The sequence below is a fragment of the Varanus komodoensis genome, unplaced genomic scaffold, assembly GCF_004798865.1.
Source record: "Varanus komodoensis strain SLA01 unplaced genomic scaffold, ASM479886v1 scaffold29_1, whole genome shotgun sequence".
Classification (NCBI taxonomy): Eukaryota; Metazoa; Chordata; class Lepidosauria; order Squamata; family Varanidae; genus Varanus; species Varanus komodoensis.
The window spans coordinates 5031543-5045693 of NW_025335759.1; the positions used below are offsets into that span (position 1 = coordinate 5031543).

Consider the following 14151-nt stretch of genomic DNA (forward strand, 5'->3'; position numbering starts at 1 on the left):
AAGAAAAACAGCCCTTAAAAACAGTTTTAAATCTTCAACTAACTTGAGACTAAAAGATGGTGGGGCTTGACCCCCCCCCCACCCCATTTGTCTGTAGCTCCACTGGAATGCCCAAGATGGGTGGGAGATTTTTTAAAAATGGAATTTTATAGGTGCAATTACGAACATTTACAACAAAAACAAAAGATAGCAGACAACAGAAGAAACCAGTGCGGCTCCACCAAAAACTTTGAGTTGAGCTAAAAATGAAAAAGAACATGTATAGGAAGTGTAAGGAAGGTCACATGATAAAAGAAGGATACGGACAGGTGGCACAGAAGTGCAGGAATGACGGAAGCTGAGAATGAACTGAGGCTATCAAAACCAAAAAATGAACAAAAAGACCTTTTCCTGGTATGTTCACAGCAAACAACAGAGAAAAGAAACCCTGGCTCAGTTTCTCAAGGAGTAGAGCAAATTAGTAACAGTTGATGAAGAAAAAGCCAAAATGCTCAATGTCTACTTCTCCCAGAAGCAGGTCTATGACTCCCCTGGCAGAAAAGAAGTACAAACAGAAGGGTCAGGGCTGAAGCTTGAGATTAACAGAAAAATGCTCAAGGAAAAGCTAATTTCTTTGAATGAGTTCTAATCTTCATGGCTTGATGAGCTGCCACCCAGAGTAATAAAGGAATTGGCAGAAGAACTCTCAGAACCACTGTCTATTACCTTTGAGAAATCATGGAGGAGAGAGGGGAAGTGCCAGATGGCTGGAGAAGGGCTAATGTTGCCCCTGTGTAGGGCAAAAGGGAGGATCCTGGGAACTACAGACCAGCTAGCCTGACATCAGTCCCTGGGAAAATGCTGGAGCAGATAATATAGAAGTCAGCCTGCTAGCACCTTGAAGACAATGGAGTAATTACTCAAAGCCAGCACGGATTTATCAAGAACGAGACTCGCCAGACTGATCTGATCTCATTTTTCGAACAGGTAACCTTCTCTGTGGACTGTGGGAATGAGACGGACATAGTCATTGATTTGATTTCAGCAAAGCTTTTGACAAAGTGCCCCATGACATCCCGATTAGCAAACTGGTTAAAAGTGGGCTTGATGGAACAACTGTCAGGTGGATCCCCAGTTGGCTACAGAGAGCGCTTCCCAATGGCAACTTCTCAGAATGCGGATTGTGATGAGTGCGGTGCTGTAGGGCTCAGTCCTGGGCTCGGTCTTCTTTGTCGTTTTTATTAATGACATGGAGGAAGAGGAGCAGGGAATGCTAATCAGATTTTGAGAAGTCAAAAATGTATTTTTGGGGGTAGCTATTTAGCATTCTATCGACAGGCACGAGAAGGTAAAAAATGCAACATAAACTTCTTTCAAGAAGGTCAGAACTTGCATAGATAAACCTGGAGGCAAATGTTTTGACACTAGATGTCTGATAAAGAAGTGTATGTCAAGATAATCACATACAAAAGTAACTGAATGTTTTCTGCTATGATGCTTTTTGATATTAATCATTGCAAAAAGCCAAATGTATAAATTTGCTGAGCATTATGGTGGTGGCAGCTGGTCCCAACTGGAGAAGGGCTCACTCTACATTTTTAGTGTGCACCAATAATAAAGAATTTTTTAAATATAAAATTACTATTGCACAGTCAGACAATGAACAAGCAGAACTTTTTTTGTCCTAAACAGAAGGATCTTGGATTTGTTGCAGATCACAGGTTGAATACGAGTCAACAAAGTGATGTGGCTACAAAAAAAGCTAATGTTATTTCCAGTTGCATTAATAGAAATATAGTTCTTTGTAGTCTCTCTGCATTACACAGTTGGGCTTTGCCTATGGTTGGGAAGCTTCGTTAGTAGTTCCCATCTCAGGTAGTGTGTCCAGTTCTCTGTGCCCTCAGAGAAAGAAAAGCTTCAAGAAAGATGCAGACAAACTGGAAAAAAATCAGAGGAGGGCAACAGGGGTGATCCAGGGACTGGAAACAAAGCCCTGTCAGGAGAGATGGAAAATGCTGGGCATGCTTAGCTTCAAGAAGAGAAGATTGAGGGGAGATATGATAGTATTTTTTGAATACTTGAAAGGTTATTACACAGAAGAAAGTCAGGAACTCTTCTTGGTTATCCCAGTGTGCAGAACATGGAATAATAGGCTTAATTTGCAGGAAGCCAGATTCTGGTTAGATATCGGGAAATGTTTCCTCACTGTCAGAGCAATATGACAGTGCAACCAGTTGCCTAAACCGGTTGTGGGATCTCCCACATATCTGTCACGGATGCTTTGGCTTGGAGTCCTGCATTGGTCAGGCACAATGGCCTCATGAGCCCCTTCCAAATCTACTGTTCTATGATTCTATTGAAAACCCATGCTTTGTTCTTAGATAACGAACTGTGAGCAGTTCATCATGTTTTGTTATTTCGGCAGGGCTCAGACAACACGATAACCATGTTTCAACAGTCCCCTTTGAACTGATACAAACCCTGGTTAGCACGTTGTCTGAGCCCAGTTTTGAAGACCTGGTTCAGATGCAGCTTCACTGTGGGTTAATTAACTGTGAACAGGATGCCACAGGTGGCCCTTGTATAACCCATGATCTGTTTTAGGGTTATGTGAGAGTCTTGAAAGTCTCAAATAACAGATCACCCAGGTTTGGATGACATATTTATAATTGCAGCCAACATGTGCTGCAGCTCCTCATGGGTAAATTCACCATGATGGAATGTCCTATCCTGTGAACTGGTCCAGTTTCTCATGATGCCAGGCGCCTGCTGAGACTCGGTCATCATAGTCGGCCAAATCATAGCACAGACATTATCGTACCCCCAGTCAGAATGTGCGGGTGTGAAAGATGGACAGTGATGAAAGCAGACAGGAAGAAAACAGCACACTTTTGAAACGTGGTGCTGGAGGAGAGCTTTGCAAATACGCTGGATGGATATAAAGATGAACAAATGGGTCCTGGATCAGATCAAGATGGAATGTTCCTTGGCATGAGAAGCAACAAAATTGAAGTCACTGTACTTCAAGCATATCATGAGAAAGCAAGACTCACTGAAGATTCATCATAATAGGGAAAGTTGAAGTCAAAAGAAAAAGAGGAAGACCAAATATGAGATGGATCAGTTTCACAAAGGAAGCCACAGGCTCAAGTTTACAAGTGCTGAGCGGGGCAGTCAAGGTCAAAATATTTTGGAGGGCATCCATGCCCTAAGTCAGAGGTGGCTTGATGATACATAACAACAGTAGCAACGATCTCAGCAACAGCAACACCTCTCTCGTCCATCAGTCAGTTGTAGCTTTTGATTATTAATTTGGAAGCAATCCCAACTGGTGCCCACCAATGGAAGGAAACTCCCTTTGGACAGAACTACTGACAACCTAGTTCCCTTCATGGAGGTGAAGGTATTTATGGCTAATCTGACATGCATTTTATAATATAACGAAATATCCCTACTACGTAATATCAGCAACTAAAATCAGAATCGTGGCTAGGAAGGAGGGAATAGGTGTGTTACCTGGAGCTGGTGGTAGTGCCCTCAAGCAGTTTTGCGAGCTGCGCAGACAGTGGGTTGAAGAAAGCTGCCATATTGAAGGTAGGTTGGTAAAGTTCACTCAGGCACATCATGGTGTTGGGATCACAGCAAAACACCTTGTTCTGGACTGTCACCACATAGGGAATGAAGGTGTAGCAGCTGTTGCAGTCCTAAAAGGGAGGCAGGGGAATTAGTGGCTAAACCGTTCCTCCTTTCCATAAGCTGGCCCCTTCCCTTCTCCCTCTGCTTCCAGAACTCTGGACAATCCTTTGAAAAGGCAGTTCTTTTATTGAGACTCCACAAATACAGAACAGTTTAAGCTCTAAATAGCCTTCTACAAAAGCTGGAAAAGAGAAGTCGATGCCTATGGAAAGACTTGGATCCAAACTGGAAACTTTCCCACAATCCCTCCCTTCCAGGGAAGCTTCTGCCTCCACCCTCTCAGGGAGGGCAAAATGCCAGAGACCTCGTAATTGGGCAGCTCTCTTCTCCCAAGCTCACTGAAATTGTGAAAGGTTTTGCATACCTTGGCTCAGTTGTCCATTCAAAGGGAAACTGAAGTAAAAAATTAAAACAGGACTGAAATTTGGAAGAGCAGCAACGAAAGGATTTTGTCAACTATACGGTAAGACAAGATCATCCACACTATTATATTCCCAATCAGTATGCGTGGGTGTGAAAGGTGAAGAAAGCAGACAGGAAGAAAACAGCACACTTTTGAAACGTGGTACCGGAGGAGAACTTTGCAAATACCCTGGATGGTTACAAAGATGAACAATTGGGTCCTAGATCAAATCAAGCCAGAACTTTCTCTGGCATGAGAAATGACAATATTGAAGCGGTTGTACTTTGAGCATATCATGAGAAAGCAGGACTTACTGGAGAACACCATCATGCTAGGGAAAGTCGAAGACAGAAGGAGTGGAGGAAGACTAACTCTGGGATGGATCCATTCCATCAAGAAGCCACAGGCTTGAGTTTGCAAGAGCAGAGCAGGGCTGTCAAGGAAAGGCCATTTTGGAGGGCTTTCATTCATAGGTCAGTTCTCATTTGGGGATGACTTGATGGTAAGTAACAACAATAACCATGTTCTAAGCAACAGCAACACCTCTCTTGTCCTTCAGTCACTTGGACCACCCAGAGAGTTTTGGCTCTTGGACATTTTGCCCATCCTAAATAACCGCAGCTCCATTGTTTGTTAAATTAAACAATGGCAACTTTTGGAAAATTCAGCTCCCTGGACCAGTTGCATTCTGTCAAGTAAATTATAGATCTAATATAGTGAAAGTCAGAATTGCAGTGGAATTACTGCAACAGTGGAATTACTGTTTTTTTCTAGGAAAGTATTTCCCTAGAAAAGAGAAAGAGAGCTTTATATTGTTAGGTGGTCGGATATGAAACAGGAAAGGGCTTTGATAACACCCTTGAAAAATGCCTTCTTCTACACTGACAATAACCCTGTTTTCTTTTGAATCCAGTCACCCGTAATTAATAGCTACCAGGAAAGGGTGACCAGTAGAACAGTAAAAATGGAATGTCTTCCAGTCTAACACAGAATATCAAGTGTAATTCATTAAGTCTTAGTTGATGCTCCACTGGGACCTTTCTTGACCAAATGAATTGCTACCAAGGGTGGGGAGACTTCAAACTTGTGAGTGCTGCTTTTTATCAGAAGCTTCAGACAACCCTGCTGGAGCCTGAAGCAAAAGAAAGATACTCCATAGCTAAAAATTCTGAGCCTGCAAATGTGTTTTGAGTAGCAGAACTGAGCTGAGCTCACAATTCTAAACAAAACTCTCTTAAAAACTGTTTTCAGGATCACTGTGCTCTGGAATGTGGGTCATCGTAACCTACCTGACTCACACAGTTCTGTAAACTGCAGGCCATCAGTCTCGTATTTTGTGCTATGCAAAAACAAAGGCAGGCACGCAGAACATAAAAAAAATCCAAAATCCACACAATGTAATAGTTTAGTTTGGCAAATGCCAAGTTCTCAAAAAGTATGCTGCCTTCTGCTCTCTCCATGAGGCAGCACATCTTAAGATGCTGACCAGGCGAACCCCGTGAGGACAGCATCCAGTCGAGCCTCTCCATTTTTCCCAACCCCACTGCAAACCTTCTTTTAAAGCAGCTTGCTGGATAAAAAGACCTAACAAGTGCAAAAACTTATACTTCCTTTTGGTGATCTTTGCGTTGGTGTAATAAGGGAATTACATCATACAGTTTGGGGAATTATTCCCTGCTGTTAACTCTCCTCAGAAGCAGAAACGCCTTAATATGATCCCGGAAACCTCTTTTCTCCATTTCATGCAAGCAAGCACAGTATTCCAGAAAAGGAGCTAGCATTTCTTCATGCAGGGTGGCTCAGTTTCCCTTAACGTCTTGCCTCCAGATGTCTCAGATTACAACTCCCATCAATCACAGTAAGCATGGCTATCTGTCATGGATGTTGGGAGTTGTAGTCCAAAGCTTCAGGAAAGCACCCTGTCCGGGCAGGGTGGGATGACTCACTTCAGTCAGTCCCAGTCTGGCTGCTGCATTAAGACCAGCGGATGCAGATGCCTGTACAGGAGCCAGAAGATTCATGACGGCAAACGTCACCCAGGGCCACAGCACTGCTTAAGCCTCAGACTGCTTCAGACGGTTGTCAGAGTCAACGCAAAGAATACACTTTGATGTAAAGAACCATGCAGCACAGGCGTCCTTAACAAGAACCGGGTGCTACAAGAGATGTATGTACCAGGGCAATCCAGCTGGTTTGATCTTCCTAGATTTCCTCTCCCACTTCCAATCAAATAACCGGAAACAGGCAGAGGTTGTTGTGGTTTTTCCCGTGGAATTCTATCTGTAAGACAGGCTATAATTTGTATACTTTCCTCAAACTGGCGAGAAATTTTTCACAAACCAGCAGCGGGAAAGCAAGTGACTGTAATGTGGCTAGCATTATTTGCACAAAATGACACTCAGAAAACGTGTGGTAAATTTCACAAAACTATGATTTGGAGGCCCTTTTGCCAAAAGCAGCTGTCTTTTAAAATCAGAATGGCCCTGCAAAAGATACGGCACGTGAGATGATCACTAGCTATCATTCCTAGGCTAAAGCCACGTGGTTGACCAGCCTGAGCTTGGTGCAAATTCTGTTGGTGGTTTGAAAAATTGCAGTCCGTCCTAGAGACAAAAGTCCATGAACCAGCTTGACTTACACTGCAACAAGTCAGCCCCAACCTGTGGCTGGTGAATTGCAATCTAGTGGGAGCGGGTAAACTGAGGAAACCTGATCGATCGGAATCTCCCAAATCGATTCTGCATACCTCCCGCAGCTCTGCCCCACCCCCCAGGGCTTCAAAGAGCTTTTGAAATGTAGAGTTTCAAATGTTCTGCAGAAGGACTAGAACTTCTGCTGGACCAGTTTGTGGCGTGTTTGCGCAAGACGCCACTTCCCCCACCAAGATCGAGAGACATTTGCCTTGAACGCATGACTGGGGAACTTTGGGCTCACGGGGCCAGTGTGAAACCCAGCTAGCCATCCCCTCCTGCCAGTTTAAGTCTGCCACAGAAATAGAGCCTTCTCCTAAGTCGCTGTCGTGCTGCACTGAATGGCATTTAGTATCGCAGCTTAATTTTGTAGGATTCCCTCCTTGCACCTCTTCTTGAAAACCAGGGTGGTCCACTGAGGCGGTGAACTGCTGTACACTGAGGAGGTGATCTGCTGGAACTCGGGAGAGGTGGGTTCTAGTCCCCATGAGGTTCTCTGAGTGAGTTCAGGCCAGTTATTGACTCTCTTCGCCTAATATACCTCACAGGACTGCAGTGAGGAGGAGGAAGATCTTGTAAGCCACCTTGGTTTCCTTGAAGGAAGAAAGGTGGGATATAAATGCAATAGATAAATCTTCAGGTGGTTGCAAAGTGCAATCTTGTATGTTAGGCTCCCCCACCAGATGTGCAGGACTACAACTCCTATCATCCCCAGCCAATGAGATGATGGGAATTATAGTCCAAGACATCGGGGGGGGTCACTGGGTTGGGGAGCCATTTGTGAATCTGTATTTATGCGAGAGAGAATCACGTTTAATGTAACAAAGGCTTACTTCTGAGAAGACTTGCTTCGGTTTAAGGGTCAAGCCTCAGACCATACTTGCAAAGACAGCACGGGGTGGGGGTGGGGGGTTGTCCCCTGACCATGTACCTCTTCAAGCGATACTTAATCTGCATTGACAGTTCTAAGGCACGACATCAGGAACAGCTACTTATTTCGTGTAAACGAATGACGTGCACGAGGCTGCAATTATCAGAACGGCAAGATAACAGCTCATCTCTGCATCAGATGCACCACTGCCTTCCCCTCTCAGCCCTGCTGCAGCCACATAAGGTTTCCTCGTTGTGCTGAACTGACGCAGGGCAACCGTGATCCCCTTCGAGCCCTGAGCTAGGTGGATTCCGGCTCGGTGTGGGGCAGCTTCCCACGTCCTCAAAACGGCCAGCTGCCTTCACCTACTCCGGCTTTCTTGGAAAGTCGGCTAACCCCAAGCTGCACATGACAGCTTTTGATTTTCCTGTACAAGATCTGCTCTGAGAAGGGGAAGGAAGGCACAGCTTCGTCACCTTTTCCCCTCCACTGTCTTTAACGCTCAAAAATCATATGCATAACCAGGGGTGACCTTCCCATCAGGGCTCTTTCAACCAGACAGGCACCTTCTCTTTTGGGGTCAAAAGCTAAAACAGTAGGACCGAAACACAATTTCCCTCCCCCTGCTACATATTTCAACTTAGAACTCTTTCTGCCAGTAACTCATTCTTAGGAGAGACATTCCAGTCTTTCAGAATGCAGGGGAAAGGTGCAGAAAAACCAGGAAATCACCCAACACCCACTGGATAACTGGAAGTAAGGAAAAGTGGGGGGGGGGGTGGCTGCCTTTGGAACCCCAGAAGGCCGGACTGAGACCATGAGAGCCCCAGTTGCAATCTGCAGCTGGAGGTTCCTCGTTCCCCCATTACTTGCTACAAACTCTTGTCTTATCTATTATTGGCACTTGTAAATCAGCCCTCCTGACTGCACTGCCCACTAGCTTTGACTCCCACTGGTCTCCGCTTTTGAGTCCTCCACTATCCCATGCTTCCTCTTCTATATTTATCGTTCTGCTCCATTTTTCCATTCACCACTTCGCCAACTATTTTGCCTCTTCCAGAGTAGCCCAAATACACATGGGAATAAATACTGAGGCAGGCAGGGAAGGGTGGGGGAAGTGTGGTTGAAGCGCTAAGGAGATGGGTGAGAATGGAGGGACATGAAGGAAACCCAGCCGCCCATTAATCTTTTGGAGGACAGCCAAGCTGAGTTTTCTGGACACACGGGGGCGTGTGCTCCTAACAAAGAGGAGGTGGTGGGAATATGAGCCCCAAGATGGAGGTGTCAGATGAAAAGGGAAGGGCAATGAAGAGTCACATGGCGACCTTGTAGAAAGATCCCTTGGAGGGAGAGGCTCGTAGCCCAGTCAGACTGTGAAGGGCCACCCGTCGTAAGAAGTGTCTGTCTCATGATCACACTCTTTCATGATGTGCTCATCCATAAAACCAACTGAACTCTACAAAATACTGTGTTGTTCAAAGTCCGCCTGGCTTCTGGCTGCAAGAGGATGCCATGCATTTCCTGAAACAATCGTGCCTCATGCATAATTTGCATAATGAAGACATGGGGAGACACAGGACATGAGGGCTTGTCTACAAAGGGGCTGGGCACATGACATCCAGCCCACGCGTCATGGGAAATCTGGTGTGGAAACCAGATGGGATGATGGGATGGGACGGGATGTGGTCTCCGGCTGAGCCCAACGGTGCATCTGCCCAGACCTGCACCATCTCCATGGACTGGGGGCAGTTCCCTGAGGGCCCCAGAAGTGACCTGCCTCCAGCTTCTCCTAGCCCAGACTGGAGGTGCTGGCCAGGCTGCCTCAGGGGCAGGCACTGGGAGCAGGGAGCCATGCCAGACTGAGCAGCATGCGCCTCGGTTTTCCCGATGCCCCCATTGCGCTGGAGAACGCTGTCCTATCACGGCACAAAGTAACGTTTCAGCGCCAGTCCGGTGGGATTTGTGCTCTTGACTGCCAGCCTGGGCCTTAGTGGTGGCAGGCATGTGCTCTTCCCCGCTTATGAGTCCGTGTCCCAGCCTGGGTTGCCAGGCATCCCTGTTGCCAGTTCTGGCCTCAGAGTCCCCGTCGGGATGAGAGGCGGCAGGCTGTGGGCTCGGCATCATCCGGGGCAAGCAGGCTCTTTTCCCCAGCAGATGCGCCTGCCAATCCCACCCCACTGCTGCTGGAGGCAGGGCTGGCCCTGGCCACGAGGCGTTCTCCCTGCTGTGTGGGAGCCCCAACCCCTCCTGCCAAGAAAAGGAAAAGGGGGTGCTGCCAGGGGTGGTCCCACCTGGCCCACAGGTGCAGGGGTGATGCATCCTTCCGCTACAAAAACGTTATCCACCCCAGTTTAGATCAGCAAGCATTTTTCCCAGCTCCTGAATGTTTGGCAGCAGCAACAAGGCTGCCCCCGCCTTTCTATCTTAAATCAAGCTGCTGAAGCAAAAAGAACTTGGGAGGAGAACCAGGAGCAGAGTCTTCTGCAAGAGGAGTACGCATTCAGTTCAGAACTAGTACAAACAAAGTCACAAGCTGAACATATGCCTTGTTTTTTAATTCAACTTATTCCGCCTTTCCAACCCAACCACACAGCACTATTTTGCACCTGACTCCAGTTAGCGGACCTTAGATTTATTAAATCCACACTTCTGAAGACCGCCCATCCCTGCCCTGGAGAACAGTGCTCATTCCAGGTTCTTGAGGACCCTTGGACAGGACACTGCCAAAGGCCCCCTCTCTCAGTGAAGCGGCCTTCTCCTCGCCCCTGTCACCAGCTGCAGTGGGGAAGGAGGGAAGAAAACCCAGGTGGTTGTTGGTGGTAGGCCCCTCCTCCAACGCGGGCCCCTGGCAGATGCCTGAGCAAGGCTACCCTGAACATCAGCCCTGCTAGATGTGTCCAGCTGATCCGGTCTGGGCCCCCGGTGGCTCTCCAAAGATCCCCGCAGACCAGCACTCCTGTGGAACTGCGCATCCCATCTGCACTCACCCGGATGGCCTGCAGCTCCGGGAGATCCGAATAACAGCAGAGGAGGATGTTGTTGGTCATGCTGAAGCTCTCGCGCACTCCCAGGTGGTAGAAGAGCGAGGGCTGGCACAGGGTGTGGCTCATCTCCACCACCACGACATCTGCAAGCAGGAGGTCACAGAAACCATCATAAGCCACCGAGAGCAAATAGCCCACCTCTCGTTTTGTCCCAGCCTTGTCCATCGGCTCCCATCTCCTGCGCAATAGCGAGCTGGCAAGGACCAGATCTCCAGGGCAAGGTGTGTTTGCAAGACCACTGGCTGCTCCGGAGCACAGAGGCGGCCACGGCCTTTCAGTCCACAGGGTGTATCCACAGAGGTTTAAGACAGCAGGGGATGGGGGTGAGGGCCAACGGAGGCCACATCCAAAGCCGGTGGGACCCAAAATGCCGGTCAAGCTTAGCTTGGAGCTCTTCCTGTCAATAGCCAAACCCCAGGAGAGGCATTACAGCCTTACAGAAGACGAGAAAACAGGCAAGAACAGCGAGACCAACAGCAGTTGGTGATTGAAGAGAGGGGTTGCAGCTGACCTGTGAAACTCACAGGTGGGTCGGCTTTGGCTTCAGGTCCTGGGGTCCGACTCACCTTGCTCCAGTAAAATGGAAAAGGGCACCCTCGGCCTTCTGCATCACCGACAATGAAACTCTTGGCTGTTCGAAAGGCCACGTCTCCCTGCCCGAATGCCCTCAGTAACATGAATCACCACCCACTAATAGGGGCAGCTCCATACACTGGTGGGCCCTTGACACTGAGATGCCAAAGGACCCGCCCGCTGCTGGACCCACGGCTGCCGCTGACACCCCGTCCTGCGCTGCAGTTGGTCACTCGGCCCCATGCAGGGATGAACCAGGTGTACCTTCTATGCAGGTGACAAGTTTGGAACGGGAGCTGTGGAAGCACTTGGTGCTGGCTGGCCTGCTCGCAGAGTCCCCAAAATGCAACGCTCAACCAACACACGTCAGGAATTACAGCTTGGATTATCTAATGGAATCGACGATTGGCACAGAGAGGAGTGGAGCGCTGGCTCAGCCCAGCTTCCCCGGCTAGAGGGGGTCCTGACCGAAGAAGCTTCCCATGGGCTTCCTCTTCCTCCAGGGGCTACTGGTTGGCTTTCCTCAAGGCTTCAGAGTGCCTTATGTGGTCCACAGACTGCTGGGTGTGCACTTAATATGTATAGAATAATGAACAGAGCATTGATTTAATGAATTTATATCCTACCTTTCTGCAAAGAGTTGTAGGCAAAGCAACTTAATAAAAATGGCATGAAAACAAAATTTGATTGATTTATTATTTGACTTATATGCTGCACCACTTGGCCAGAAGGCTCTCTGGGCAGATCACAATATGTTAAACGGCAATAATTAAAATAGTATGTTTAACAATACATTTAAGTTGGCGAAGTACTCAGGTGATCTGGGTTCTAGTCCCCGCTCGGCCATGGAGCCAACTGGGTGACTTCGGGCCAGTCACAGACTCTCAGCCCAACCTACCTCACAGGGTTGCTGTGGTGGGGATAAGATTGAGAGAAGCAGGAGGGGAATGATATAAGCTGCTTTGAGTTCTTCAAAAGAACAAAAGCAGGATATAAATGTAATAAATAAATGACCCTACATAGTAGTTTGACAAATTTGGGTGGCAAACCACAGATTTAAAAAAGCAAATTACTTTTATTTGAGTAATGCAGCAGGAGGGTCTGGATGGGGTACTGAGAAATAGTCCAATTGCCCATCAATCAAGTAGTCCCCCCCCCCGTTCAAATGGCTGCCCACTGCATCTTTAATGCCTCTAGGGTGGGAGAGCCCACAACCTCCCTAGCTCATGGGGTCCACTGTTGAACTGCCCTTGCATTCAGGACATTTTTCCTGCTATCTAGCCAGAATCTGGCTCCCTGTAACTTAAGCCTGTTATTTCATGTCCTTCGCTCTGGGATGATCAGAAAGAGATCCTGTCCTTCCTCTTTGTGACAGCCTTTCAAGCACTTGTAGAGTGCTATCGTATTTCCCCTCCATCTTCTCTTCTCAGGGCTAAACATGCCCGATTCTTTCCATCTCTCCTCATCAGGCTTTGTTTCCAGTCCCTGGACCATCCTGGTTGCCCTTCTAGCTTGTCTGCATCTTTATTAAACTGTGGTACCCAGAACGGGACACATTACTCCAGATGAGGCCTAGCGAGTGCTGAGCCAAGGGGAACTAGCGCTTCACGGGATTTGGAAATGACACTTCATTTAATGCAGCCTCCAATAGCATTTGCCCATTTTGCAGCCGCACCGCATTGACAATTCACAGTCAGCTTGTGATCTGCAACGATCCCAAGATCCTTCTCACTGGCAGGATTGTTGAGCTGAGATTCCCCACCCTGCAGCCATGCATCTGGTTCTTTTCTCCTGGACGCAGAGCTCGGCATTCATCCCTCCTGCATTTCATTCTGTCGTCTTCAGCCCAGCACTCCAGCCTATCCAGATCCTCTCTCTGTCTCCCAGAGTATTAGAGAGCCCACCCAGTTCTGTGCCATCTGCAAATGACCATGGGGCGTCCTTTCAGTCCATCCTGTGCAGCTTCCCTAACTCTGATGAGCTAATTTAACTCTCGCAGTGGGAGATAAAATCAAGACTCGACTGAGCGCTGAACCAACAGAATCAAACTTCCTGACGCAGATTCTACCAGGTCCCGCCGCTGTCTTCTCTCTCAGGAACATGTTCAGCTGCACGCCCTGGGTAGAAATGCACCCGGTGACGCCAGCTTTCCCCCTGCCCGGGAGGCGCGGCGGCGGGGGCGTGGACAGCGGGAAAACGCCTCCCCGCCGCTTGTTGGGAGGCCAAAAGGTGGGGGAGCGGGACAACCAAGGGAGCCACGTTGTTTCGCATCTACGAACCAAAATGACCCTGGCGGTGCATTGTTCCGCAGACGGGTTCTCGCTGGGCGGATCGGCAGGGCAGGGCGGAGAGCCAGAGCGACCTCACCTGCGTTGTAGAAATGGTCCAAGGTGTCCGTGTCCCCCAGCATCACGGTGCCAAAGGGCACCGTCGTCAGCTCGGCCGCCGGCACTTCCTTGCACGCCTCCCGCAGGCACTGCAGCGGCGGCGGCTCCTCCATGTCCTCGGTGGAGACGTAGACCACGCTCAGGGCTCGGTCGCGGCCGGCGCCGCCGCCGCCGCCTCCCGCGCGGGCGCCCTGCCCGCCCGCGGTGACGGGCTTGCTGGGCGTGAGCGCGATGGCCCAGGGGTCCTGCCACAGGCTGCCGGCGCCCCCCAGCGCGCGGCTGTCCCCCTCCATGGCGAGCGCCGCCGAGCTCAGCGGCCGCCGCTCCGCAGGCCACGCATCGCGCCGGCGCCCCGGCTCACGCGCGGCGCCGCGGCTCTGGGGCGCCCGCGTGCAGCGCCAGGGAAGCCAGGTACGCGACGGCGGCGGTTATTTATCATCTCCCAAGTTTGGGCAAGTTCGCCCCACGTGGGAAGCAAGCGCCGCCTCGCGCGAAACTTCCTGCGCCC

At 49.1% G+C, this 14151-nt stretch overlaps 1 protein-coding gene across 1 annotated transcript in view; it reads right to left on the minus strand.

Annotated features, from left to right (window-relative positions):
* MAP3K6 (mitogen-activated protein kinase kinase kinase 6) overlaps positions 1-13936 on the minus strand; it is a 37672-nt gene extending 23736 nt beyond the window's left edge. The window contains exons 1-3 of the mRNA XM_044435273.1: positions 13624-13936; positions 10627-10766; positions 3496-3683 (exon numbers count right to left, since the gene is read on the minus strand). Coding sequence (XP_044291208.1) covers positions 3496-3683; positions 10627-10766; positions 13624-13936 — 641 coding nt within the window. The remainder of the gene's footprint in view (positions 1-3495; positions 3684-10626; positions 10767-13623) is intronic.
* Between the last annotated feature and the right edge of the window lie 215 nt (positions 13937-14151).